At 40.8% G+C, this 16,847-nt stretch overlaps 2 protein-coding genes and 1 long non-coding RNA gene across 10 annotated transcripts in view; 2 read left to right on the top strand and 1 right to left on the bottom strand.

The window, feature by feature from the left end:
- Positions 1–1,828, top strand: LOC124282536. 7 transcript variants are annotated; one of them, XR_006900177.1, is made up of 5 exons: positions 659–1,204; positions 1,342–1,370; positions 1,470–1,539; positions 1,574–1,631; positions 1,803–1,828. It is a non-coding gene; the product is annotated as an uncharacterized LOC124282536 (long non-coding RNA). The 7 variants fall into 7 exon arrangements; XR_006900174.1 differs by lacking the exons at positions 1,574–1,631; positions 1,803–1,828 and adding an exon at positions 1–121 and having other exon boundaries at positions 541–680; positions 867–1,134; positions 1,342–1,478; XR_006900179.1 differs by lacking the exons at positions 1,574–1,631; positions 1,803–1,828 and having other exon boundaries at positions 671–738; positions 838–907; positions 1,077–1,204; positions 1,342–1,478.
- A 951-nt stretch (positions 1,829–2,779) lies between these two features.
- On the bottom strand, positions 2,780–10,284 carry LOC124282404. The gene is made up of 7 exons (XM_046718383.1): positions 10,056–10,284; positions 9,016–9,086; positions 6,413–7,696; positions 4,808–4,945; positions 4,460–4,537; positions 3,449–3,546; positions 2,780–3,243 (listed from the first exon to the last, which is right to left on the bottom strand). Exons 2-7 carry the CDS (start codon positions 9,053–9,055, stop codon positions 3,220–3,222), a joined length of 1,662 nt encoding a protein of 553 aa, XP_046574339.1. The 5' UTR covers positions 9,056–9,086; positions 10,056–10,284; the 3' UTR covers positions 2,780–3,219.
- A 5,286-nt stretch (positions 10,285–15,570) lies between these two features.
- LOC124282405 (ubiquitin-conjugating enzyme E2 Q2-like) overlaps positions 15,571–16,847 on the top strand; it is a 36,578-nt gene continuing 35,301 nt past the window's right edge. For both annotated transcript variants that reach the window (XM_046718385.1, XM_046718384.1), the window contains exon 1: positions 15,571–15,849. In XM_046718385.1, the coding sequence (XP_046574341.1) occupies positions 15,688–15,849 (162 nt within the window). In that variant the 5' untranslated portion in view covers positions 15,571–15,687. The remainder of the gene's footprint in view (positions 15,850–16,847) is intronic.

Raw genomic sequence — 16,847 nt, 5'->3', positions numbered from 1 at the left:
GTAATGATAATGTGCAACACAGCTGTTTAGTAATGATGGAATGGTTATTAATGTGTCACACAGGTGTTTAGTAATTATAATGTGCCACACAGGTGTTTAGTAATGATAATGTGCCACACAGGTGTTTAGTATGGATAATGTGCAACACAGCTGTTTAGTAATGATGGAATGGTTATTAATGTGTCACACAGGTGTTTAGTAATGATAATGTGCAACACAGCTGTTTAGTAATGATGGAATGGTTATTAATGTGTCACACAGGTGTTTAGTTATGATAATGTCCAACACAGCTGTTTAGTAATGATGGAATGGTTATTAATGTGTCACACAGGTGTTTAGTAATTATAATATGCCACACAGGTGTTTAGTAATGATAATGTGCACACACAGATAATGTGCAACATTTAGTAATGATGGAATGGTTATTAATGTGTCACACAGGTGTTTAGTAATGATAATGTGTCACACAGGTGTTTAGTTATGATAATGTGCAACACAGCTGTTTAGTAATGATGGAATGGTTATTAATGTGCCACACAGGTGTTTTGTACTGATGGAATGGTTATTAATGTGCCACACAGGTGTTTAGTAATGATAATGTACCACACAGGTGTTTAGTAATGATAATGTGCAACACAGCTGTTTAGTAACGATGGAATGGTTATTAATGTGTCACACAGGTGTTTAGTAATTATAATGTGCCACACAGGTGTTTAGTAATGATAATGTGCCACATAGGTATTTAGTAATTATATTGTGCCACACAGGTGTTTAGTACTGATGGAATGGTCATTAATGTGCCACACAGGCGTTTAGTAATGATAATGTGCCACACAGCTGTTTAGTAACGATAATGTGCAACACAGGTGTTTAGTACTGATGGAATGGTTATTAATGTGTCACACAGGTGTTTAGTACTGATGGAATGGTTATTAATGTGCCACACAGGTGTTTAGTAATGATAATGTGCCACACAGGTGTTTAGTAACGATAATGTGCAACACAGCTGTTTAGTAATGATGGAATGGTTATTAATGTGTCACACAGGTGTTTAGTAATAATAATGTGCAACACAGGTGTTTAGTAATGATAATGTGCCACACAGATGTTTAGTAATGATAATGTGCAACACAGGTGTTTAGTAACGATAATGTGCAACACAGCTGTTTAGTAATGATGGAATGGTTATTAATGTGTCACACAGGTGTTTAGTACTGATGGAATGGTTCTTAATAACACAGGTGTTTAGTAAGTGATAATGTGCAACACAGCTGTTTAGTAATGATGGAATGGTTATTAATGTGTCACACAGGTGTTTAGTAATAATAATGTGCAACACAGGTGTTTAGTAATGATAATGTGCAACACAGGTGTTTAGTAATGATAATGTGCAACACAGGTGTTTAGTAACGATAATGTGCAACACAGCTGTTTAGTAATGATGGAATGGTTATTAATGTGTCACACAGGCGTTTAGTAATAATAATGTGCAACACAGGTGTTTAGTAATGATGGAATGGTTATTAATGTGTCACACAGGTGTTTAGTCATTAATGGATAATGTGCCACACAGGTGTTTAGTAATGATAATGTGCAACACAGGTGTTTAGTAACGATAATGTGCAACACAGGTGTTTAGTAACGATAATGTGCAACACAGGTGTTTAGTAATGATGGAATGGTTATTAATGTGTCACACAGGTGTTTTAGTAGTGATAATGTGCCACACAGGTGTTTAGTAATGATAATGTGCAACACAGGTGTTTAGTAATGATGGAATGGTTATTAATGTGTCGACACAGCTGTTTAGTAATGATGGAATGGTTATTAATATGTCACACGCAGGTGTTTAGTAATGATGGAATGGTTATTAATGTGTCACACGGATGTTTAGTAATGATGGATTGTTTATTAATGTGCCATACAGGTGTTTAGTAATAAATGAATGTTTATTAATGTACCACACAGGTGTTTATGAATGATGTAATGTTTATTAATGTGTCACACAGGTATTTAGTAATGAAGGAATATTTATTGATGTGTCACACAGGTGTTTAATAATGAAGGGATGTTTATTAATGTGTCACACACACAAATACAGAATGTAATGTACATGTTAATGTATAATACAATATTAAGAGTGAGTGAGTGAGTTTTACCCCGCTTTTAGCAGTATTTCAGCAACATCACGGCGGGGGGACACCATATATGGACTTCACACATTGTACCCATGTGGGGAATCGAACCCGGGTCTTCGGCGTGATGAGCGAATGCATTGACCATCAGGCTACCCCATCGCCCCCGCAAGAAAAATATACGAAAAAAAGATATGTAACAAAAAAGATATATCACATTTCACATTATATGGGAACATGATGCAACAAATTCACAGTATGTCAAATAAAATCTATCACTGTAGAAACTAATATGATACAGTATCCGTGCACATCAGATTCTTAATCAACAGATAAAATAAAATAATTGATTAAAGCACGCATGTTATCAGACACCAATAAGTACTTTTTTGTTTGTTTCTTGATTAATGCCGTACTTGGCAATAGCGTGTCTACATGATGGTGGTTTGAAAATAACTGATAACAGTAGTGAGTGTGTGAGTGTGTGGACTAGACAATCCAGTGATCAACAGCATGAGCATCGATCTGCGCAATTGGGATACGATGACATGTGTCAAGCAGGCCAGCGAGCCTGACCACCCGATCCCGTTAGTCGCCTCTTACAACAAGCAAGGGTTACTGAAGGTTCATTCTAACCCGGACCTTCACGGGTACTGATAACAGTAGAAAGCAGTATACTTCTACTACTACTACTACTACTACTACTACTACTACTACTAATAATAATAATAATAATAATAATGTCCATTTATATGGCGCTAAACTCCATTGGGGCGTGCTCATAGCGCATACAAGAGTATACAGTATGCCAAACTATCCGTGCAGATCTGGGCCCCGTTTCACAAAGCTATCGTAGCGCTAAGGTGATCGTAACTCCTATACTTCAACATAGACTTACAACAGTCGTAGCGCTACGATCGCAGTGTGAAACGGGCCCCTGGGTCTTATGCTTGATCGTCACATGCTTGTCGTTACATCGGGTGGTCAGGCTCGCTGACACATGGTTGACACATGTCATGCATTCCAGATGCGTAGATCGATGCTCATGATGTCAGTTACTGTATTTGTGGTGTGCACGGTTTTTTTAAGAAATGGTTATGGTTTCGACCCTTATTTTTAGATTACGCATTTCCATCTGTGGGGACATCTGCACCTGGAAAGAAGTGTTGACAAAGGTTAAGCACTGAAAAACACACGGAAGCACTGATTTAGGGCAAAAATACTGAAAGTCGAAATCTAGGCCACTTCAGATCCTTAATGTGTGCCCTCTTATACAAAAACAATGAGAAAACTTACAGTAAACATAATTACCAACCTGTCGGTAAATGAATAATTTCGATGTAGGAGGGCGAGAGTGATCCTGAGGACATTCTTGAGTCAGTTGGTACAGTGTTATGTAGGTCATCGAACCCTGAAACATATAATCATGCATGTGAAAATATTAAGATTTCTTTAGTAGTGTGCATACGATCTGATGTGCAATCGAGAATGAGAGAGAGAGAGAGAGAGAGAGAGAGAGAGAGAGAGAGAGAGAGAGAGAGAGAGAGAGAGAGAGAGAGAGTAGTAGTAGTAGTAGTAGTAGTAGTAGTAGTAGTAGTAGTAGTAGACTCTGACTGACTGACTGAGTTTGGTTTTACGCCGCGTTTAGCAATATTTCAGCAACATCACGGCAGGGGACACCAGAACTGGGCTTTACACATTGTACCCATGTGGGGATTCGAACCCGGGTCTTCGGCGTGACGAGCCAACGCTTAGATCAATAGGCTACCCCACCGCCCCAGTAGTAGTAGTAGTAGCAGAAGCAGCAGCATGCAGAAGTAGTAGTAGTAGTAGTAGAAGTAGTAGTGTATATTCATTACTTGACTTCAGCTTCCTCGTCAATACGTCGCTATAAGCAAATTGGCGTGCCTATATCAGCGTTCAAAATACCTGCCTGCCCGACCGCCCGGGACGGGTTATTTTCAACACGGACCGCCAGATTCTCATATTTACCTGCCCGACGGTCGCGTTAAAATTTAGACATGTATATGAAGATATTCCTCATATTTTAGGATAATAAATCATTATTAATTCACACACAAATCTGAAATAAACAGTTAATTTTTTTTGTGCATTGGCATTAGTTTTTTCAATATTTTACAAGTTTAAAAAAAATATATACTAAGGGAATTGGTATTTTTTGTGGGCAGGTAAGTTTTGGTCAGGGCTGGCATGTTTTACATCTAAATAGCTCTGTGGTCTGGAAATGTTTGGGAGTTTCATACCCTGCCTATATTCTAGTAAAACTCAATCCTCGGTTACACGCGTACGATGACTATACGTACGAGAAATAGCATCCACGGATGCGTAGGTGGAATCCGTCAAATTGCTGGAGTCGGAAGATGGTGGTCTGTGTCTCTGTACTGAAAAGCACGTAGACTTGTCATAAATCATGCATGTTATCAGACATCACCCTCCACTAAGTACTGGTTTGTTTGTTTCGCACTTGTTGTCATGGCGGTGAATTGAAAATAATCAATTAAAATAAAATTATAATTGATTAAAGCAGGCATGTTTTCAGCCTACATATGCCACGAAGTACCACGATGTCAATGTGGTTAGATTCAAATTAAAACGTTTCCTGTTGCTCCATAAAACATATACGAACCGCAAAGACCGGTGCATTAACTTACTGATTATAACTGCAGCCAATATGAAAACAGCAACAACAGCAACAGCAGCGACAACAACGAGGATAACAGCATATGTTGGCATGGACGTCTCTTGCTCTGACGTGATTGTCGGTGGCATGTGTGAAGAACTGCTTTGCGCTGCATCTGGCATTGGTGTGTCTGTCGGGGGTATGTGTGAAGAACTGGTTTGCAATGTAACACGTTGAAAGCAACATTCAGAATGCATAACGCCATGTTTTTCTCTCTGATATCCTTCGAGGCTATGAGTCCGAATATGATGTCTATTTCTTGGATACATGACACGTTATTACAACTTCTTCTTATTCTTTAATACGACGTTTCAGGGCTAATTCCTATCCATGTTCGTCCAACTTCTAAATGTCTTTCAAGAACCTTGTTCTTGGAGGGAAACGAGTAAAAGACACAGGCATTTCAAATCAAATTCGAAGAATAAGTGAAAGAAGTATGCCGCTGCATATTCTATAGAATTTCTTGAGGTTTCTTCACACTGGCCACTATACCGTTATGCCGGGCAAGCATAATCGGTACTGTAATTCTATATTTACAAGAATAGTTATACCTATGTAATCAGAGTTTTCGTTTTACGCCGCTTTTAGCAATATTCCAGCAATATCACGGCGGGGGACACCAGAAATGATGTAGTTTATATCCACCAGGAATTTACAGGATGCGAATTCTGGCGTCCTATACGCATAAAAATTGACAATGGACACAGCAAAATTTATTGTCGCACCCACAGGGACGCAGAAAATGTCCAAATATTTTATTTTTAAATTTCAATCAAGTAACAATAAGTTATCACTGAGTCTGCTACTTGCTCGGTTATGGTATCATTTGCAATTTAATTACTGTAACAATGTGATGATCATGACTGACTGAGTTTGGTTTTACGCCGCTTTTAGCAATGTTCCAGCAATATCACGGCGGGGGACACCAGAAATGGGCTTCACACATTGTACCCATGGGCGAATCGAACCCGGGTCTTCGGGGGAGTGACGAGCGAACGCTTAAACTACTAGGCTACCCCATCGCCCTATATTAAGTATATTAATATATAGTATATTTCATATTTTGTAAACAGGCAAAAACATCAATATATATCAACAGTACAACACTGTTGTGTCGAAAGCTGATGTGTCGAATTCATCTTTACCTCAAAGCAAAATGTTGTCCCTGTTTATTCTTTCTTTACTCGACAATTTCGCGGTTGTCTCGAACACTGTATAACTCGAAGTCACTTTGGTCCCTTCAACTTCGACACAACGGTGTTTTTACTGTATTTAATCAATATGCCCAAAAATCTATCTTCACATTGTAAAAATAAATGAGAAGCCTTATCCTAACTGAAATCGACTTTAAAGTAAACGTTCACCACTAACACACAGTGTCCGGTTTGGGGACACTTTACCTTTAGTGGTAGGTCGGTGGGGTAGCCTAGTGGTTGAAGCGTTCGCTCGTCACGCCGAAGACCCGGGTTCGATACCCCACATGGGTACAATGTGTGAAGCCCATTTCTGGTGTCCCCCGCCTTGATATTTCCGGACTATTGCTAAAAGCGGCATAAAACTAAACTCACTCACTCACCTGTAGTGGTCTTTCCTGGTGATGTGAGAGACAGAGAACAGAAACTGTCGCCTGTTTGTTCCAAGTCAAATCCCAAACACAACTGACTTGTCGAGGAGGTTACACTTGCTTCATACACCAGGCCAATCAACGCAAAGGGTGAATCCGCTTCCACCACGTGTTGGCCATTAGGTACCGCCATTGTGGTGACAACAAAGTTTTCAACTCTTTCCCACTGAAGGTACTTTTTTCCCGTAAGAAGATTCTTGTCTATAGTTAATCCAGTTTTGCCAGAATAACAGGCAATGATCGTGAGGTGAAATGTTGCGTCACCCGTGTGTGGACTTGGAACAGGGTAAACCTTTTTGTATCGCTCAACGGGAGGTATAAATGTCAAAGACGTTGGATTAAGACCCGTTTTCCATCGACACATTGTCGTGACAAGGATAGGTTTGCTGGCAAATAGATAGAGACTCTGTCTTACTTCTAAAGAGGTCTGATCTGCTTCTCTGAGGGTGATGCTGGCAGCCGTTTGAGATACACGAAGCACTGTTCCTTCAAACGCAGCGATGAACTTAGCTTCTTGGTAAACACAAGAGGGTATTCGAGGAACCACATACACCTGACCTAACAGGGACACGGGGGGAAGTTGCTCGAACGTTGGGTCTCTTGTATTATTGAAAACTGCGTTGAAAGGGAAACGATTTCTGAAGTTCCCAGAAAACACTGCCACAGCCTTGGAGCTGCGGACAACGGTTCCAGTAATATCGGACGAAGCCTCAAACGACAATGACTGGTACTGGTTTAAGGTCAACTGAATTATCTGCCCCTTTGTGTAAGTGTTATCCAGAACCGTAACAGGTTTGGAGGACTGCAGTGCGATAGTGACATCAGTGTCGTCATCAGATGCGATAATGACCATCTGGGCACGTCCTACTTCTCCCGGTGTGTATGTTGAGATGATGTAGTGAGTTCCTAGGGCTGAGAATGGCAAGGCAAGGTATGCATAGTGTTCTGCCCAATGGGCTGAGCACATAACCGTGGCTTCGAAAGAACCAATGATGACATCATCGTGCGTGGTGAGACTCAAAATGAGGGCTTTATTTTCTTTGCCTCCGACCAGATAAGATTCATTTCCAGGTATTCTGAAAACGCCTTGTTTGGAGGGGTAAAGAGTGGCGTTTAATCCAGGCTTCTGAAGCACAGCATCAACAGCTTTTGATGCCGAGTATTTGACTTCGAATTCGTGTTCAACACTCATGGGAAGGGTGAGGAGATACTTCAGCTCAAGACAATGTATGGCGCCTACAAGAAACCAGATCATGTCACCACCATGTCAGTCACACGTTGTTTATGCCTTTCAAGTGCTAAAGTTGGGATTTCTGGGATATCATTAAGCTGGACCAATAGGAAACAAAGTGAATCGGTCATAGTACCTGATGTGTGTGCGCGCGTGATTGTGCGTGCGCATAGGGTGTGTGAGTTTAGGGCTGTGTGAGTGAGCGTAGGGCTGTGTGAGTGTAGGGCTGTGTGAGAGTAGGGCTGAGTGAGTGCTGGGATGTGTGAGTGAGCGTAGGGATATGTGTGTGTGAGTGTAGGGCTGTGTGAGTGTAGGGCTGTGTGAGTGTAGGGCTGTGTGAGTGAGCGTAGGGATATGTGTGTGTGAGTGTAGGGCTGTGTGAGTGTAGGGTTGTGTGAGTGTATGGCTGTGTGAGAGTAGGGGTGTTGGGATGTGAACGTAGGGATGTGTATGTGAGTGTAGGGATGTGTGAGCGTATGGCTGTATGAAGGTAGGGATGTGTGAGTGTTCGGATGTGTGAACGTAGGGATGTGTGAGTGTAGGGATGTGTGAGTGTAGGGATGTAGGCGTAGGGATGTGTGTGTGTGTGAGAGAGAGAGAGAGTAGGGCTGTGTGAGTGTTGGGATGTGAGCGTAGGGATGTGTGTGTGTGTGAGTGTGTGAGTGTAGGGATGTGTGGGTGTTGGGATGTGTGAGTGTTGGGATGTGTGAGTGTTGAGATGTGTGGGTGTTGGGATGTGTGAGTGTAGGGATGTGTGAGTGTAGGGATGTGTGAGTGTTGAGATGTGTGGGTGTTGGGATGTGTGAGTGTTGGGATGTGTGAGTGTTGAGATGTGTGGGTGTTGGGATGTGTGAGTGTAGGGATGTGTGAGTGTAGGGATGTGTGAGTGTTGAGATGTGTGGGTGTTGGGATGTGTGAGTGTATGAGTGAAGGGATGTTTGAGCGTAGGGAAGTGTGGGTGTTTGGATGTGTGAGTATAGGGATATGTGAGCGTAGGGATGTGTGAGTGTTGGGATGTGTGAGCGTAGGGATGTGTGAGTGTAGGGATGTGTGGGTGAGTGTGAGGATGTATGAGTGAGTTTAGGGATGTGTAAGTGAGTGTAGGGATGTGTGAGTGAGTGTAGGGATATGTGAGTGAGTGTTGGTATGTGTGATTGAGTGTTGGGACGTGTGTGTGAGTGTAGGGATGTGTGAGTTAGTGTAGGGATGTGTGAGTGAGTGTAGGGATGTGTGAGTGAGCGTTTGGATGTGTTGATGGACAAATGAACTTTTAAAATACATGTCCTGTAAAAAGTGATAGTTGCTTTAAAGCCAAAGTTCTTACCTGGTAATAGAAGAAGAAGAACGGTTGTGGGAAAGCCCATCTTAAATGGTGCATGCAGAGAAGATATCACACTGTAATAAAAGTAGCATACAAAAAATAATTTACTAGGCCCATGACTACGACACAAATTTAAGAAGAGCTTCCCCCCATCCCCACCCCTCCCGCTCACTTTCTCCTTAACACCTAACCTCTATCACACATGCACGCACGCACGCACGCACACAGACACACTCGCCGAGGTGAATATCATTGGATCAACACCCACCACATGATCACTGTCGCGGTTCGACGCAAATCTAGGTCACGTCACTTTGTATACATAGTCGTATTCATTTTACTGATTATTTTTCGCTTTAAATTATTTGCCACCAGCACACTAAATATTGATACAACAATTGACTCAAGGAATTTATTAAATTCTGAAATATTAAGTTTACCTTCCTTGTAAGCGAGAACACTTCTTTGTACATTACTCGAGTTTCCAATGGACTATGTCCACATGCAACTAGACCAGCGACTTGGCATTGTGGTTTAAGCATTTGCTCTTCACGCCTAATGCCCTGGTTAGATTCCTCTCATGATTGAAACTCGGCGTACATCTGCTGACCAGCTACATACTACTGATGGAATGTAGATAAAGGTAGCGTAAAACCACTTTCACTAAATCACACCAAATAACATAGCGTCACCGACCAATAATTCATCGTAACACACTTCGGAATCTCAAGTCAATATCCCCTTAAACCATAAGACGGCTTAAAGTTTACAAGCTTGTTCCAAATCGACAAAACTATTTTACAGGGAAAATTCAGTTAAAGACAAAAACAACTATTTCAAATTTGACTTGCCATTTCAAACTTGGGTACGTTCGGTGAATACAAGGAGAGCAACTGGGTCGAGAAAACATGTCTCAGATATACTACTCAAAATAAGGTCACCCGACCAACTCGACATATAAACAATGGTAATATGAAAGAATCAGGTTATCCTTAACGTATCTGTACAGTATACATTACAACTGATGTTAGTGTTGTGTCTACCTTAATAGCTGTCTTTAATACTCAGCTGAAAGGCATCCGTTGTGATATGGCTGCGGAGTGAAGGCCGTATTCGAGGATGAAAAAGGAAGCGTGATGTTTCAAAACGTGTTACTGGCCACCAAGTGATTATACAAGTCAGTAACATCAAGACAAACATAGACCTGCTGAACGAGTCGTCTTGTGAACACTGTATAAATAGAAGTGAATACTTTTAAACATCCATTCAGACTCTGTGGTGAAGCCACATTGTCTGGCAGTGTGCAGTATATCCTTTTGGGAAAACCCATCATTATAAAACTCCTTACGTGGACAGGATAACTCAAACACCATCTTGGATGCTTCTGTTTGTTTACATTTAAAAAGGTAGGGGACATTCAATGAAAAGGTGTCACAGCTACTGATGTTTTATATTTCAACAAAAGCATTTGATTCAGATTTGCATTAGTCGTTGAGCATCACGTCGTTTATCATGAAAAATCAAACTTATTAGTAGGATTCGCTTGAGTCTGCCTCGTTTCTATAGACAGTTCCAGATTCGACGAGGCATACTCCTTATTAAACGTCCAATGTTAGTCTGTCAGAGCCGCCCCCGTGAAGTAGTGGTTGGAGCGCCCTCCCAGAGAGCCCGATCCCCAGCCTCGATATGTCCAGGGTATACGTTCCGATAGTGGAGATACGTTCCGATAGTGGAGATTTATCGGAACGTATACCCTGGACATAACGAGGATGCGTCATATCAAAAGACGCTAAAATATGGTACTTGTTGGTCCCTGCCTGGCGCTCGGCATTAACGGGTACAACAAGGACTTTTGTTTTAAACATATTTTATTCATTCAAGAAAAGGATTGGGCACAATTTAGAAAAGCCCTCTCCAGATAAATACACAATTCATCTTACAACAAAGTACACAAGTGACAGACATAGGCTAGGATATGTACAACAGATGTTAACTGAGAAAGCGTTTGTTTGAGAGATATAGATATGTACATGTTTGAAAACATTCTGGTTTTCAGTGATTGAGAGACCTGCATTGCCATGTAAGATAAGATTAGTCCAACAAGGACTGGTTGGCTCGGAATCAGTGTAATGTGTCTGAGTGGGATATTCATGCTTAACTGCGGCATGGTATCTCAGTGAGCTAGCACTATAATACCAGCTTAGGTCTGGGCTAGTACAAGCAGCCACACATACACACGTACGCATGCACGTCGTCAAATAAGCGAAATATTCTTAAGCGTGACGTTTAAACCTCATTTTACCTCACCTCACCTGTCATACAGACCCTAAAACAAATATATCCAAGAAGGCTCATCCATGTCTAGAATATGTGGCAAGTCAAAATTCCCACAGTTTCTGAAAATGAAGAAAGTCTCAATGCACGTTTTCATTATATTTTATGATTATTATTTATTCATTCTTTAATAAGTGTTCATTTCAGAGACTAGATATCAGTCTAGCCCATTGTCAACTTGGTACATTCCATTCTTCCTGCAGGGAAACACCATGCTCGTTGAGGGTTAGTCTGTCTCACAGTCCCTGAACCACATTAATTTCCCTACCGCCAAGCCCTCTCCGCAGTGCTAAAGCCCTAAATAAAGCAAGTCTAGATTTCCCCAGGTCTTCCTAGGGCTTCTTTTCAATGTAAATGGGCTTGTTTGTTACTATCAAAATTATATATATTCAGAGACTAAGCCTTAGTCTAGTTGAGGGTGGTCGGTGGTTGCTGACGGTGACGTACGCCAAGGATGTCCAAGGATATCTCACACATGTTCGACATGATATCTCAGATGAGTGACCAGTCTGTCCGGAGTGCTGGCCATTGCACGGTGGTCATGTTCTCCATGTTGGAGGAAGTATATACAATTGTGTGTTCTTGCGTTGTCCTGAAACACAATACGGCGTCCATGTCAACGCGGAAGGCACCACGTGTGCTTCCAGGATGGTACCACGGTAGTACTGTCCATAGACTAATGCTTAGTCTCTGAATGTATATAATTTTGATAGTAACAAACAGGCCCATTTAAATTGAAAAGGGGCCCTAGAAGGACCAGAGATTAAGAACCTGAGGAAATCTAGACTTGCTTTATTTAGGGCTTTAGCACTGTAGTGAGGGCTTGGCAGTAGGGAAAATAATGTGGTTCGGGGACTGTGAGACAGGTTATACTGTCCAGTGACACGTCCGTGAACAACATCTAAAGGTGTTCTAGATAGCAGTCAGAGTGATCCCATTCCAGACCTTTACAGATTGACGTCTGTCATCAACGTTATTTGTTTGTTGATATCGTGAATATATCCTGCTAATTATTGACTGTGAACGGCAAGAGATCGCGTCACAATGCTCTGTCCTTCCTGGTCCAACTTCCAGTATAAGAATTGCACGCATCTGTTGCTAACGTGATAGACGCCGCGTGTACGGAAAAAACCCCGTTTAACTGAGTTTAAAACCATATCTGAACAAATTTCTATCTGGTTTGTGTCACTGAAATGTACAACAACATACTGATATTTTCACAGTAAATTTCGAAGTTTACCCCAACCATAGCTGTTCACGTCTACTTCATGAAAAACGTTTGCACGAAATTCTTAACACGTTGTGAATGGAATGATCATTTTCTAAATCCATAAACAATCACACAATTTACTTGGTTCCTAGATAATAACACACACACCCCCCCCAAAAAAAAAAAAAAAAAATTAAAAAAAAATTGTAAAAAAAAATAATGGACTATCCTCTACTCTTTTTAACAGTATAATCATCATCACTGTCACGTGGTATTTAAATTTCTTGAATCAGGATATTCTCTCGAGTTTGCACGTGCTGCACTGATCTATGCCGATCAAACCTAGAACATTTTTCAGCTCTGAAAATGAACAATTCAACAATACAATTAAATTAGTCAAAGGTGAGAAGAGTGAGTGATTGAGTTGGATTTTCATGCCACTTTAAGCAATATTCAAGCAATATCATGGCGGGGAACACCAGAAATAGGCTTCACACATTGTACCCATGCGGGGAATCGAACCCGGGTCTTCGGTGCGACGAGCGAACGCTCTTACCATGCACTAGGCTACTCCACCGTCCCTTCCCTTGCTAAGCCTTTTCACCTCCCGTAAGGTGGACGGGCCTTAAGTGCCTAAAAATATAATTCTGAGTATACACGTTTAATTGCGGAATTCAAGACGTTTTCAGCCCATCATTAGCTAGTGAGTGAATGTGTTGTGTATAACACCGCTTTGTACGGTATTCCACGGTCTTAGTCAAATGGCCACACGTCAGAATGGCCGTGAAGATCCGCGTTAGAATTGGTCTTCATTAACCCATGCTTATCGTTAGAGGCGATTAACGGATCGGGTGGTCAGGCTAGCTGACTTGGTTGACACATGTCATCGTATCGCATCTGCGTAGATCGATGTTCATGCTGTTGATCACTGGATTGCCTGGTCCAGACTCGATTACTTACTAACCGCCGCCATATAGCTGGAATATGCTGAGTGCAGCGAAAAACTAAACCCACTCACGGTAAATTCCAACTGTTTAACGTCGTGTGACTCGTGTCTGTTTCATGTAATGACAGTTCGAAGTGGTGCATATTTGAGACAATTACATCTTGGTGACATCCACGAGCATGGGGGAGGTGGGTTAGTCTAGTTCGCTCGTCACGCCGAAGATCCGGGTTTGATTCCCCACATGGGTACAATGAAGCCCATTTCCTGGTGTCCCCAGTCGTGATATTGTGGGAATACTGCTAAAAGCGGCGTAGAATCATACTCTCTCACGCCACAAGCATTGGGTATGGCGCTGACTAACTTAAAAACACAGTAGAGCTAACCGGGAATCAAACGCGCGGCAAATCATTTTAAAATACTACATAGGTGACTATAAAACAGTAACTGACTATCATAAAACTCCGTAAAGTAAAAGAAATCCTGAATGGCTAAAAAGCACCGGATATTGATAAACTTAAATTACTCAAAAGTCAAAGAGGAAACACAAACGTGTTCACAGTAAAGTCAAAATTAAAGCGTGAATCACGGATAATAAATGACAGCTAAAATTATACAGTAAAAATCTCCACCAATGTAATACATGTATACAATATTCCTACTAAGGTAAAAATAGTTTCTATATTTTTCTTTACATTAGAGGTCTTCACTTTAGTTTGTGTGACTCTCGTATGAGTTGTTTTTTTTTTTTTTTTAAATGCACCTTTTCTTGTGTTTCTTGTTCATTTCGGATTTTTTTTGGCAAAGTTCCTGCTTTTTCTGCTTTCCTGTTCCAGTTGCCAAAGGGGTGCCGAAGCGTACAATGGAAAACTCATGCTCAGGATTATTCGTCGAGTAATTCCTTTGATCAAAGGGAAGCAACTCTATTCCTTCCACATATTTCCCAAATACTATATTGTATACTGATAATGGTAGCTCCCATTTCTAGTCATCCGACAAGCGACTCATTTCGCCTCGACATCCAAATCTCTTGAATCATATCAGTGCACACAGACCTTACAATTAAATTAGACTAGGATTTTCACACAGAATGCATGAGTGGCAATGCGTGAGGGCCGAATGTGTTATTGATTAAAGTCAATCTCTGCCAGGCAATGACACTGCACATCGTCATTGAAAAATACCATTTAAAGGGACTCGACTTTCGGCAAACCGAAAGTGGGAGGGCAGCCTCAATGAACTGACATATCCCAGATACTAGTAAACAATTACAAACGGATGTAGCAACACGCTGCTTTTCACTAACACTAATACCCATTTAAAACCATTGACGTTTTGAATACGCTAGCCTTGTGCTACCAGGAAGTGCACGATCAGCTAAACGTTTCGTGTTTATTTTATATTTGAACGCAAATATTTCCTGCTGAATTCCAAACTTGTGTTGATCGTACGTGTCAATAACCAAAACAATTTGGATTTGTATGTGTATGGATATTGCTCAAAAATGTTTTTATCATTAATATTTTCATATTTTTGTCAGCTGATCTCAAAGATATCACTCAAACGGGTCAAAAGAACATCGGAACAACTTTGCATTTAAGCAGGAGATAAGCTGTTGATTGTGTGTGAATATGCTCAGTGGTGAAAGGGAAGATTTATGTAGAATAGAGTGAAAACGGAACCGGGAAATCATGACTCGGATAATGATGAGGATGAACGCAACAAAGAAAACAAAAAAACAAATACCCCACCACCCCCCCACCCCAAGAAAAAACGCAGTTTCACGTCACTGTATAAGAAGCCTCGGAAATTCTGATTTTTGTAAGTGTAGGCCAATGAATATAGAGCTTAGGAAGCCACTATATGTATAGTCGTAGTCAAACAAATATCGGCTCATTATTGTTTTATAAACAAAAGATACTTGTAATATCCGATCCGTGTTCTATTTTATCGTGAAAAGCTGTAATTCCGTCTCGTGTCTGTGTTTGTTCGTCTCAAAATAAAATCAGAAATGTGCTATAACTCACAGGAAGTGCAAGAAGTGGAAACAAACATTAACTTGACCCTTAGTTGCGCATGCGCGCACCATGTGAAGGCAACCAACTCTGGAAAGTGAGAGGCCTTCTGGATGTTTTGTTATTGATAAACATAAACTGGTGCCCGACTAGGGTACCAGTTATCACCGAAAATGGCGTGTCTAGCGAACTTGAAACAGGATATCAAACTTTTGGAGACTTCTTTCCCGAAAGACCACGAAAGGTTTCAGATTCGATCTGCAACACTCGATGAACTGTCATGTCGATTCATCGGAAGAAATGGGAATCACTACGACATTCAAGCAAATATCACGGTATAACGAAACACATTAAGAGCTATCATCTTTGAAATGCCTTAGAAGTAGTTGCAGGAAATCCTTCATTCACGTATTTCGGTTTTTGCGTCTGTTTCCTTGTCGTTTTAGCCCTGAAATGATAAGCGGAAGTGATGTCAATTGGCTCGCAATGAGTAAAGTTGACAACACTCCTCTTTGTCACGATGTCAGGAAGGCCTCCAGATTACCCAAATTGGATATTAGGTCTAACTTATTAATATGTTATTAATGACGGTAGATTAGTACGCAAGAATGACAAAGAACTGTTACAAAATGTGTAACATAAGCCCTGCTGTAGTTTATTGTTACATGGCATACTCAATCATTCAGTGAAATGGAATAAGTTAAGGGAAAATACATGTGCACATGTATGTTTAGACAGTTTGATCTGTAAAGGAAGGTTTCACTAATAGCATAATTCACAGATACATCAACAAACGTAGCATTTATTATCAGCTAAGGTCACATGTAGAAATCATTTTCACCAACAGTAGCAGTAACATGATATGGTTACATCTCTTTGGTGTGTAGAGTATGGCCCTGCCATTGTAACGGAATGTGTTTACATATATATAATTGTGTGCCTTTACTTAGGATCACACCGGTCAATATATATTTGATGCAAATTTTTGGCATAGCATTCGGATACAATTGAATACCAATGCAATGAAACCTACTCTACTTCTGTCAGATAATTGGGATATAGCACTTCATGCAAAAGATGAATTAGTCAGATTTAGTCTTCAAAACTTGTATGCTGCAACCAGGCTGTCACTTATTTTTGGTGATAAATAGCAATTGAACTACAAGGCTGTATGTTGTGATGGATGAATGAAGGAGACACATTGTGTATACGAACCTGTGGAATATAGACGATATGATAAGTTCATGTCTTAAAGGGTTGGTTGGTGGTTTTATGCCGCACTTAGGAATATTCCAGCTATTAGGCGGTGGTCTGTAAATAATTGAGTATGGAC

Source organism: Haliotis rubra, unplaced genomic scaffold (assembly GCF_003918875.1).
Source record: "Haliotis rubra isolate DU_JTF1 unplaced genomic scaffold, ASM391887v1 Scf3, whole genome shotgun sequence".
Lineage (NCBI taxonomy): Eukaryota > Metazoa > Mollusca > Gastropoda > Lepetellida > Haliotidae > Haliotis > Haliotis rubra.
Note: the sequence above shows the minus strand (reverse complement) of the source record. Positions and strands in the feature narration are given on the sequence as shown.